A 13176-nucleotide genomic window follows, 5' to 3' on the forward strand; every position below is an offset into this window, starting at 1 on the left:
GTGGGAAGGTTGTTATTTGATTTAGGATGATATGGTTTTGCTAGGGTTTTCATTATATTCTACTATGCTATATACAGAACAATCTGTATCTGTTACAGAACAATACAAAGGCAACACCCACACATATCCACAAAACACACAAGCAGAAAAACCCAGAGTCCCACCCACTGAACATGTGCTTACTTTTCTAATCAGCACCTACCAACATTTGACAAATCTTTATATACAAACACGTATTTAGGGCTTATCTCCTTCATGGATAATATGAGAGGTCTTTACTGTGGATGAAGGAAGTAAAGTCATTTTTGCACATTTCACTCGGAAGAGATTATAAATATCTTCATTTAATCACTTTTTTTTCTCCAATATTTGATTGAAGATAAAACAAAAAAACAGCGCCCCATTCCTTAATCCAAAGCTTGAGACTTTGCACATGTGCAGTCAAAACTGTCAATAATTGATATTTAAGAGACTTGATACTCCCCAGTCTTGCTGATATGTACCCACCTTGCTTACTAAATTATACAAAGTTAACTAAAATAACCACTTAAAGTTCAGTGTGCAGATATAAAACCTCTTCACACTTTGTGTCCATCACTTAAACTATAAAGACACACCTGGAGCGTTGGTCCAGGAGGGACATAGCCAAAAGAATATTGTACTCGGTATAACAAGCATCTAATATGAAGCACATTTGGGATTTTATACATATTTGGATGAAAGAGTAACACAATCTATAATTAACACTGTACTGACAGCGTAGCAGACAACAATATGAGGTCTTTTGAGTCGAAATCAAAGCATGCAGTAAATCCAATTCACCCGCTGTCATGGGGCATTTTTTGTGAGTTCTGTCTAAACCCAGCGTGCAGGCACAGCTAATGAAGAAAGACAATCATTAAGTTTCAATGACTCCTCACGTCTAAATGAGTTACAGAGCTGAACTCCGGTCAAACAGAAATGTAAACCCCTTGCATGATTAAAAGCTACTTCCTCAGGGGATTTTTCCTGTCACATTCAACAAATTACCTTAACTGAGCCTGAATATTCAAAGAAAGCTGAATGTGTTATCTGACCATGTGTGGGGGCTGTGTTCATAAGTCGTCACCTGAGTGAAGAGCCAGTTAAGCTTCATACGTTTGGCTGCGGCATAGTTGCACTCGATGAGGCGCGGCCTGCTATTCACGTCCACCAGGCACTTGTTGTCGTCGTCATCAACAGTGGGACTGAGGAGCCCGATGTGGAGCTGCTGAGTGCTGGTGTAGTACACATTCTGCAAGAAACACCAGATCCCGCTATGAACAAGCCGTGTACTGCTGTACTGATTCAGACTGCTGCGGTTGACATTTAGATAATGGTCCCTCCAGAGCTGTACATGACCATATACGTAGGTAATAAACTATGCAGCAAATGAGGCTTACTCTTAGGTTTGAGTATGAAAGAGACATTTACATACGCCGAATATGCATATATTTAAAGCTATCCTGACTGAATGGAGGACGAGGAAACACAAAGCAAGGAAAACAAAAGAAGCTCATTATTTATTCAGGAATGGGGAGAAAACTGGGATAATTGTGCCCTCTCTGATGGTCTCCTTCCAAAAACTGAAAATCATTTGCAGGAATAAAGCAGGAGAAGAATGATATGTATTCAAAAAGAAAAAGGCTTCGTTGTATGAATATGACAGAGAGAGGAAGGAGAGATCATTTGTAGATTATATTTACAGACGGACAGATTCTGGTGGTGTACCGCTGGCTTTAGTTTGGTGAAGCGCACACAGAGTGATAAACAAGGATGGACTGTGACTATGATGACAAGAAATTGCTCATTTAAGCATCTTACAGAGATGGAAAGTAAAGTGAATTTACTCCAATGCTGTACTTAAAGTCTGCCTCGAGGCACACTTGAAAGTATGTAAAAGAAACCCCGCTATGATTAATATTTGATTTAATATGAGTTTCCCAAAATAAAAAGTAAAAAAAAAACTCTGAAAAGGGGCTGAACGCACATCTACTCTTCCTCCTTCATTGAGAAATTCTGGCTGTTTGCCCCGCCCACCACTGGCTAGGTTGCAGGTTAAAGTTAGAGCTCGGTTAAAGGGAACATCTGAGAGATTTGGCGCTATATGTTTGACTCACATGAGGTCCGATGAGTCTATTGTGAACCAAAATCTGCATTTAGCAGATGTATTGGATTAGACAGACATCTCCCCCTTCAGTAGAGGACACCTTTCTAGTGACAAACTTTGCACTGATACAAGCCAGCATAGTCAAGTTGAGAGTGGTGGGGATCTTTAAGTACAATTTTGAGGTAGTTTAACTAAGTAACATTTTTAACAGCTAAAATTTCTGTTTTATATATATTACATACATTTTACTACGTATGTTACTACATTATAAGCTTATGAAAAACAATGCATTGTTAAAGGTTAAACCACTGGCTCCCAAACTGTTTGGCTCTTGACCCCTTACAGGAACACTAGTTCATACTTCATATGTCTATGACTTGTTAGCAGCAAGACACATTTCCCCTTCAAACTTCTCACATTCATTTAAATAACTCCAATATTTCATAAAATGAAAGCCCTAGGTCCTCAGGAATGTAGACACCCCCAGGGTGGCTCGACTCAAGTATAAACTCTAAACTCTATAAAATAGTTAAAATGTATCTCCACCTTGGGGCGCTCAAGTAGTTCACCTGGTAGAGCGGGCGTCCCATGTAGTAATACTCCTTACCGCTGCCGCCGGGTCTGAATCTGACCAGTGGCCTTTTGCTGCATGTCAACCCCTCTGTAAATCCCCTTTCATATCCATATATATTCTATCTCTGGCAAAGACATTTATAAAAAATAAAAAAGGGGACATTTGCTAATTTTAAGGTTCATACTTTAGTTTTTTTGGGTTTCTACAACTAGAACATGTTTACATGCTTTAATGGTCTCATAATGCTGAAACGCTTCCTTTTAGCACATCGATGCAGCAGTATTAATAAATCTAATAATCTCATATATAATAATTCATCAGTCAGAGGTGCCCTGATTGACGCAGAGTACTTTTAATCATTTACATACATTTTGCAGATGATGTCATTTTACTTAAGTAGAATTTTGAATGAAGGATTTCTACTTTTAATTGAGTGTTTTCACATTGTTGTACTGGTACTTTACTTGAATAAAGGATTTGAGTACTTTTTCTGCTACTAGCAGCTTAATGCAAACAAATGAACACAAACTATATTGAAGGGAGGAAGCATAAAGTGGTTTGTGTAACAAGAGTGGGTGTTAGATTCATATCAGAGCAGACAATTAAACAGGGACTCTGTCTGTGGAGGTCTATACATTTCACAAGTGGGACTGGGGTAAAGATTGTCTGACTCAGTACCTTAATTAGCTGTCAAAGCACCCCCATATATTTTCTTTTATTATTAAAAAAGTAGGCCGGTGTTTGCCTACTCTGCTGCTTGTCTCACTTTTACTCTTATCCTTCTCTTATATGTCTCATATTGCCCAAACAGCCTCCTGCTTCCTTCACAACAGACGTTAAATAGTCTGACGAGTGGGAATTTTATATTTGTGCTGCTCATTTTTGGAGCAGCACAGACTGCCAGCCGGTATGTGGCTGTGCTTTCTTTTGTCGCTGTCCTTAAGTCTGTATGTTTTATTACTGCTTGAGCTGAAGCGCTGTACTGTGTGTTTGCTGACAACATGATCTTGTAAAGTCAGTCACGTGTTGGATTGTTAGCTTTGTACTACCTCTTCCTTTCATGTGTGGCTGTGCAATTTTCTTTCAGCACGTTGATGTACTGCATTTACCTCGAATACAAAGTCTCGCTCTCCCGGGGCAACTCAGTGACATTTTCACTGACTGCAGCAAACATTTGCTATGTACAGTATTTGTGTCATTACAGAGGCAATCCAGGGTTTAATTCCTCTCGATGATGTAACACTGAAACATAAAAATAGAGCAGAACTAGATTTGTCTTGCAGAGGAGATCCCTAATCTCATTAGGAATGGTGGTGCTACTCCATACCTTTGTCTGAAATGATTTATGAGAGATATACAGCATACAAAAGATTTATAATTAGCACGTTTTAAAGTTATCTAGGTCTTAAGAAGGAAAAAGTGTTTCTAAATTTCCTCAAGATTATACAGATTTCACTTGAATTAGCTTTAATTTGCACTGTGGTGTAAATATCAATACACGGTGTAATGAATGTGAAACGTCCGATAGATTCATCTAAATTGAGTGGGATAATGTGAAATCAACCCTCACTCTATAAGACACGTTTACAACTGTCACAGCAAGGTTAAACAATCTCTGAAAACAATCTTCTTAGACATAATGGAACGAAGGAATCGATGCGAGCTGGAAGAGGCTGGAGAAAGTAAATAATCAAATCAAGCTGTGCTAACATTTGAAGATACTTAAACTCCCAATTATTTGGACTTATATAAATCCTGAACAAGGTATACGGTTTTAAAGACATTGATGAAAAACAAAAGCAAGAGGTTGAAATAATCCTGGCTGCGTGAAAGCAAGTGGGAGACGGAGACAAATGTTCAGGTATAATCTAACTTAATCAAACAGGATTTTACATCGTGTTTCGTCAATAACGTGGCATTTTATTCTGAGCTGGACTCAGTTAGGACATGGAGGTGTATGAAAAATGGAGTTTAATATGTATTTAAAAACAGGAGTGTTTCTGTAAAGGGCAAAATAAAAAAACGGATCCTGTTTTATAACGGTAAAGCTACTGAGTTTGATCCAATCTGAAAACAAAGTAAAATGGTTTTCTTCGAGATGGATCAGATTTTATTGAGTAATGAAAAACCCAAGACGGATATAAAATATACAGGTGATATACTACATCTGGCTTTATGCTGTGCACTGCATGACACAGCGGTGCGGAGATGGAGGGCTCTAACCTGAGGTGTCATCCCGTGACAGAGATACAGGATGGGGACGTTGTCGTTGTCAGGTCCCTGATCCAGACACAGATCATTCTTCAGAGAGTTTTTCAGCTGGCAGACAAAGAAAAACACACACAGTCACAAACACACACGCATACAAAGAAACACAATATATGAATTGCCTGGGGGGGGAATCTGACAGCATATGACAGCGTTTGCATGCAGAAACTAACCCTGATATTAGTCATACTCATGTGTGTTGTGATACCCTTTGAGTATTTATGCTAATACATGCATGAATAATGGTTTCTAGCTTTGAAAATGCAGACTTAGCAAGGTGCAGACCAATGTGAACTTTAATTCAAGTCCATCACAAATAAAAATGTTGCATAACTCTCCTGTATGCGTTATACAAGAAAAAGGAAAATTCCTTTCTGTTTCTGCTGGAATATATTTTCTCCCAAAACTACAGTTCTTGAGAACAATTAGACATTTTTAATGTGTTAAATTTATTTTCTCAATCAGTTTCTTACTATAAATGATGGTATCCTACATAAACACACTAATTTATGCTCTCTTGAAACAGTTTGGGTTATTTCATAATACATGATACACCCACGCAGTCCTTACGAAGCAGAATAGCTGAGTTTTTGATTCTTAAACTCATAAATAAAAGATTTAAGAAGAACAATTTGAAGCCACATTCTCAGGGGCTTTAAGATAAACTTTGAAATTAGTTGAAGAGATTTGGGTATATACTGTTTTTTTGCAAAGTTAGTGAGGTTGAATAAATACAATAAATATAACACAACAATAATAAAACAATAGATATTCAACCTTTTTAACCATTGATAGGTTCAAATGAAAGGTCTTATCTGCTAAAGATTACCCTCAAAAGATGTCTGTAATAGTATATGTTTTGTATTTATGGTCAATTATATTTGTCTTGTAAATATAGTCTTTTGTAATAAAAAATATATGATAGTGTCTTGTATGCTTAGTATTCACGTTGATCTATAAGTCACATGAATGAATGAATAAAGCACTGTATATTACCATCCTGAGGAAGGAAAAGCAGCGGGAAATGTTTGGTGAGGCGAATTAAACGTTGTGTACTGGACTATGCATAATGGTAACAGATAATTATTGTGTGGTGTCCAGTCCACAGATAAAATCATCTACTGCCAAAACACAGCAAGAGGAAGGAAGCTGCATCTACCACCTGCTCTCTTTAAAGCTGTATAATAGTTTCCCCTGTAGGGGAACTAATGTACTGCAAACATTAAGCGCTGCCTGCTGTGGTGCTCGCTGTTGATATGAAAATGTTCCACATGGTTGTCTGAGTTTGGACAGACGTTAGAAACCAAAAAAAGACAAAGAAGAAAGATCTTTATATCCCACAGTGACCATCTAATGCCAGCCTGGCATATTCTCGGAGATTAACATAAAGATAAAAGGATACTTACAGAAAATATAAAAGACGCCTGAGTGGGCTGCACAATCTAAAGCGTGAATCATACACTGAATCCTCTTAAATATCTTTTTGCTTTATACAAATGTAAATCAGAAGCATTACGCTTGATGAACATGACTCAGACTTTGAGGCCAAGAGGGTTTTTAATGCACATCATGACAGAGGTCTGCCTGATTGTGAGATACAAACTTCGCTGCAGGGAGCTCCAGGAATGGTAGTTTGCGTGGGGGGTGAATTAGGTAAAGATGGGAGATCACAGCTAGGGTATAATTCAGCTCCCCATTGGCTCTGGAAATGTCTACTTCTATCTGATAATCATTACATCAACAGGCAGCACACAAATAGTAAATATGCGATATGTCACATGTGGGGACGACATTAGCTTAAAGTGAAACAGCATTTAGAGCATCGTTAGCTTCTGTCATGTGACGTGCGTCTGAATGAGACGTGATATCCTTCAGATTTGATATTACTGCTCTAACGTGGTCATGGCTCAGCGAATACTGAGCAATACAGAGCTGGAGAGGACAGTTGGCCTCCACCCACACCTCCCTTCACCCACATTTTTAGATCAGGAGGAGGAGGATGAGGGAGAAATGAATAAATTAGACCTCAAACAAATTCTTTAGAAATGTCAACAAAGTTTTTGCCAACAAAATATATATTTATCCACGCAAGTGGCATGGCATGTAATGACTCCCCAAAACACGACGACTGACTAGCCCATCAAGTGCGCGTCACAAATATCGAATAATGAGGTCAACTAACTCGGAGGAATGAATGTAATGAGGTCAGCCAATTTCCCCATCCGCCATTTGTCAGTTTGTTATAAATAAAATCATCCATGCAACATAGAAAGCGGTGCCATAATACTGCAGTGTGTATGTCAGTGTGTATTAGGGTGCACTACAGTGATGTGAGGTGGGAGGACCGTGGAAGTAAAGCTGTTTGAGAACACCTAGGAATGGGCAAATAGAAGCACTGCCAGCCCTGTTGGCTGTTACTTTCTCTGGCTGCGATCACAAATAAATTCTGCTGTAAAGCCCTCATGTAGAAAATACTAGATCTATATTTAATCTATATATGTATTTATTTTATTTTCATCATATTAATCTCAGACATTTATTTGCCCTGTAACTTCTGAAGTGAGAAGGAGTCTAAAGTCAAAGTTGCTGCAGCAAAACTCTTCTGTGTGAACTGTTTATGCTCCTGACAGCAGCCATCCGGATCCCAACACAAGGGATTAAAAGGATTTGCTCAGGCACGGTTCAGACTTGTTTTGGCTTTTGCAGATGCTGAATTGCATTACGGATGAAGAGGGAGGCGGCTTACTACTCCGTATGCGATAGTGTCGCTGTACATCCTCATCTCAGGGTAGATGTTGACCAAGTACCATCGAAAGGTTTTACACTGCAGCCGCTTCCTCAGAGCCTTCCTCTCAGAGATATCGCCAAAATCAATCCCGGAGTCCTGGGTTCAAGCGAACAGCCACACACAAACACAGAGAAGCACAGAAAGCATAAGATTGATTAACCGCAGCTTGATGCAGAAGCAAATCAGATAATCGGACATTGAGGAGCCATTTGCTTGGTTTTGATTTCTTCCTGTTGACTTAAAAACCAACTACTGTACTATTCCAGCTGCCACACCACACTGTCTCATGTTACCAGTGATGGGAAGTACTAGAGTCCATTTACTCATTACATTAACTGCACTTAATTGGGAGGCACTTTGAGGTACTTGTACTTGAGTATTTCCATTTTATGCTACTTTAGACTTCTTCTTCACTACATTTCAGAGGAAAATGTTGTACTTTTTACTCCACTACATTTATATAGATCTATCTATCTATCTATCTATCTGTCTATCCATCTATCTATCTATCCATCTATCCATTCATCTATCCATCCATCCATCCATCCATCCATCTATCCATCCATCCATCCATCCATCTATCTATCTGTCTATCCGTCTATCCGTCTATCTATCTATCTATCTATCTATCTATCTATCTATCTATCTATCTATCTATCTATCTATCTATCTATCTGTCTGTCTGTCTGTCTGTCTGTCTGTCTATCTATCTATCTATCTATCTATCTATCTATCTATCTATCTATCTATCTATCTATCTGTCTGTCTGTCTGTCTGTCTATCAATCTATCTATCTGTCTGTCTATCTGTCTATCAATCTATCTATCTGTCTGTCTATCTGTCTATCCGTCTATCCATCCATCCATCCATCCATCCATCCATCCATCTATCTATCTTTCCATCTATCTATCTAATGTCTCACATGGTTTCATTTACATAACAGTTTGAGGCCCAAAGATGTAAAATGATTCAATAATTCACAAAAAACAAAAAACAAATGAAAGACTGTCTCGACCCCAACCACTTTACTAAACTACCTAACTGTTAAGTAGATAAACTAGCTCAACATCGAGCAGCTACAGCCACTTCTTATACACTGATGCACCAGAGCAACATAACAATGTCATAATAATATACAGTATCAGTCACAGGGGAACATTTTATGCAGAGTGAGTCATTTTTACTTTTTTGATACTTTGAATACATTTAGAATTGAAATGCATGAGTTATTGGTACTTTTACGTAAGTTAAGGATCTGAGTACTTTTTCCACCACCACCACCGAAGTCGCCCGCTGTATCTCACTGACCTCTCTTTAATAACCCAAAAGTGGGTGCCAATGTTGCTGACGTGGCTTTCTGGTATTAAAAATGATCAAAAAGTGAACTCAGAAGGACTTTATATGAACACGATTTTTACACGCTCAGTGATAAATGAACACTGACAATTTTGCGGTGTAGTTAATTCAGGGGGCTAAAGCTGGGGCTAAATTTCATGCTTCTTGAGTACAGACTCTGTTAAACGCCTCATTATTGACTGAATGAATTGCCTGCAGATGTTCATCTATTCATAACGTGGATTTACATATCCAAACAGATTATGCAGAAGAAAGAAAAAAGCTTCAGTGAGCAAACATTTGACTTCGCCTTTGAGGGATGCTACATTTAACATAAGACGACATGACAGTGTGGTTATTTACATTAATTTACCAAATCCCATTCAAGATCAAATAAAAATCAGTATCTTTTGAAAACACATGACACTAATGCAACAGGAAAAACACAAATACACTTTGTATCAGTTCGATTCATGCAAGTCTGCAAACTGTGAGACATTTTGTACTTTATGAGTTGTTGACACTTTATATGACATCTCAAATAACACAGCAAAGCCTCACATAAGAGATTAAAATAAACTGATTCCATTTCTGCTGAAGAAATACATAATTGAATAAATTAAATTATTATTATCTTCTTTTTCTCTGTAGTTCATTTTTTCTTTCTGTATTATTAATCATGTTGCTCCCAAGTTGCAGCTGTAATCCAGGTTCTTTAATTCATCTTTTAAAGTGTTATTGTCGTCAAATTTTCTAACTACTAATGTCTCCATTTAGACCATTTTATAGAATCGTATGGAGTATATATTTATTCTGTAGCACGTAAATAATTGAGGCCATTCTGTAAGTAACAAGAAATAATTAAATTTGAGCCTTCTGGAGGTGTCAGGGGCCTTATTCAGCTGAACATCTGCGATGGGAGGAGCGCACATGATAACAGATGACACTCAACCCTGTGACATTTAGATTAGGTGCCGCTGAATGGAGCTGCCTGTTGGTGTTGTAGATTTATGATGGTATCATCTGTATTCATATTTGTGGGTTTGTGCATCATTTTTGCCCATCTGACTCGGACTTCTGTACAAATGATCCCTTTGGATTATAACGCAAAAGGATGCAACATAAAATCCTGCGTAAAGGTAACATAAAAAAAACATTAAAATCATTTAAAAAATGGGACACATGAACTGAGGAGTTTGTTAAAAAGGTTTAGAGCTCATGCACTTCACTACACTGTTTCACCTCAGCGGTCTATAAAACTGTGAATCTGAAAGAACTTCACGATGACGGACAGTTGATGTTTCTGTTTTACGAAAAACTGTTTTGAAATTTAAGGGTATATTTACCTTTTTGTGGTTTTCAGTTTTGAGCACTTTTTTTTTTAAAGGAACACATTTGTTCCCAGATTTTATGTCCCTACACTTCCAAGTTTGTCCTACTCCCAGAAGACTCTGCATTAAAATATGGCCCTTTAGTATTGAGCTCAGAATACTCCTCCATAATAATGGTAAAAATACTGCGAGAATGTGTTAATGGCATGCCACCAACGCATGCCACATAACTTCAACACCTCTCTCCGTTTCCTGTCAGCATATTTACTGTAACCCACCTGGTAAAGGCCAAAAACACAAATAGGTTCACATATTTCTAATAATTAAAAGCTGAATTAATGACACCTTTGTTTTGTAGATGAATACACAGATAATCACCTGTTTTGTGACGCCAATGTGACACTGTGAATAAAATATTGTGACTGTATTCCTGTAAGTCAGAATTCTCCAAATCATCAAATTTAAAGCCAGGGTGGGTAATCTTTTGTCTTATTTGTTTAGATTCTCTCTTACATCCCGACAGCAATTATTAAATCAAATGCTCTGACTGAAAAAGAAAATAATCCGGTATCTGTGGCTGTCGCTAGATTCTCAAGATTACCCACCCTAGCTTTAATACTTATGATTTGTGTCTTGCACTTGCTAGAAAAACATCATTAACTCACCTCCATGGGAATATTCCAGGCCATGTAGACATGGCTTTTAAACTCATCCATCCAAACTTCAGCAACTCTGAGGGCGTTTCGCCGCACGTGAGACGTCAGATCCTCGGTGTAGGGTTTGTGAGCACGCTCTATGTGGGCGATACGAGCACAAGGCAGGACCTCAACACTGCCTCCACACTGCCACACCTGGTTTCAAACATGACAAATACAAAGAAAAGAGAAAAACAAATTAATCTCCAGTCACAGCCTAGCAATACGTCTGCTTTAAGAAATCCAAAGTTACAAAACACACAAACAGCCTTCAAGACTTGAAACCACAACTGTACCAAGATTGCACAGATGTGACTTGTGACATACTGTTTTCATGCTAAAAGTTAGGCCTTCTGTGGAGACCTGAAATTATGTTTGAAGTAGGGCTGTCCTAAACTTAAGAAATTCAAAGTGGACTAACACTCATACGATTTTGTCGACTGATTGATTTGTTGATTTAATCGACAGATCTGTAAAACTGAGTTTCTCTGCAAAGAATAATGTAAAAGCACCAGTTTAAATCTTGTGTTTACCAGAGATGTGCTCATAAGATTCTTGGATATAAGTAATTTAGCATGAAGAAAAGCAGTTTAAGGCCAAAACGACTTAAAAAAGTTCACTTATCGACTAAGAAGGGGCAGCCCTAGTTTGAAGTTTACTTTAGAAAGTTAAAAGTTTCAGTAAAGCCTACATTATTTTAAATTAAATAACTCAATTTTAGTATTGATTTATTTACTTGATATAAAATGTTCATGTGCTATGAACACTCATTCTTTTCCACTGTTCTATTTTGTGTGCAAGTATCTCACACAGTCAGTGCTGCGGGCCAAGATCACTTCTAGGCTGCTTAAAGCACGCTTTGGTCAACAAGCGAAGGCCCTTCATCATCACCTTTACAGCGCACTGTATGCTTGACTGTGAGGAGGAAGTCCCCGTGGTGGGAAAAGTTAAAGGCCCAAGGGCCCAGAAGGAGCAGCCAGAGTCCTTGATGACTAAAGGCCAGTGGCACTTACAACTCAAATAATGAAGACCTCTGGGAGACTCCAGACCCCAGTGCAGCGATCTCTGCAAACTTTTCCCGACTGTGATACATGGTGACAATAAAATACTCCTCCATAAAGATAAAAAAAAGGACATTTTGTTAGATATATTTTGTGTGCATGTGATGACACTTCCTGTAATAGTTTTGCAGTAACATATGTATGTGTACGTTTCCATATTATGCTCTCCGATCACTCAAATCTTCGTATATGCTGCATGCACCAAAGAACACAGAAACCAGTGCAGTTGCCTTTTTCATATTGTGCATCTTTACAATCGCTTCTTTGCCTTGCCCATGCTTTCCTTATTTCAAATCAACATGTAATCAAGCATTAAATGTGTTAATTATGGATATTTATGTAAATCTTCCATGTATTCTTTAACAGCCCTAATCGCCCATATCAGTTATTAACATTTCAATTTATTCTGTTTCCGTTTCAATTCATTTATGCATCTTTTGATTAACATTTATACATAAAAAAGGATGTGGATTTCCTAGTTACAAAAACTTTGAAGAGAACTATTTGAGAATAAAAGCTTGTATGTGGAAATGACTTAGGAAATGAATTAATCCGTACAATGCTGCTGATTAGTATCTGAATAATGTGATTGGTATCGCAAAGCAATTCAAAGACTTAGCAGAACCAATGAAGATGTGCTCTTCTGTTTACATGCTCACATTTGTACGGGGTCATCAAAGAAGATGTCACTCTCAGAACGTGTGGAGGATCCTCAGAAACCACTTCAATGTGCTGAGCTTAACATTAGTCCAGGACTCCCGGCGGTTCAGTATGAATAGTTGAAATCATCACGCTGTGCTGTTTTGTGAGCATCAAATAGTGCAGCTGACATCCTTTTTGTGTTAAAGTGAAAAAAGATAAAACCTTCTGCCAAAGAACACATACAGTGTGCATATAATAATAACATATACGTGTGTTGTCGCTGACAGTTACTCAAGAGAAAGTTGCATGTTCAGTCTTTCTATTAACTATTTTAAGGATTTAAAATCAAATTAA

At 37.9% G+C, this 13176-nt stretch overlaps 1 protein-coding gene across 1 annotated transcript in view; it reads right to left on the reverse strand.

The window, feature by feature from the left end:
* The window catches only part of galnt18b (UDP-N-acetyl-alpha-D-galactosamine:polypeptide N-acetylgalactosaminyltransferase 18b), a 70707-nt gene that overhangs the window by 2745 nt on the left and 54786 nt on the right, over nucleotides 1-13176 (reverse strand). Inside the window, exons 7-10 of the mRNA XM_029428685.1 lie at nucleotides 11090-11275; nucleotides 7717-7854; nucleotides 4926-5021; nucleotides 1109-1273 (exon numbers count right to left, since the gene is read on the reverse strand). Of these exons, the coding sequence (XP_029284545.1) occupies nucleotides 1109-1273; nucleotides 4926-5021; nucleotides 7717-7854; nucleotides 11090-11275 (585 nt within the window). The remainder of the gene's footprint in view (nucleotides 1-1108; nucleotides 1274-4925; nucleotides 5022-7716; nucleotides 7855-11089; nucleotides 11276-13176) is intronic.

This window comes from Cottoperca gobio, chromosome 3 (assembly GCF_900634415.1).
Source record: "Cottoperca gobio chromosome 3, fCotGob3.1, whole genome shotgun sequence".
NCBI classification, from domain to species: Eukaryota; Metazoa; Chordata; class Actinopteri; order Perciformes; family Bovichtidae; genus Cottoperca; species Cottoperca gobio.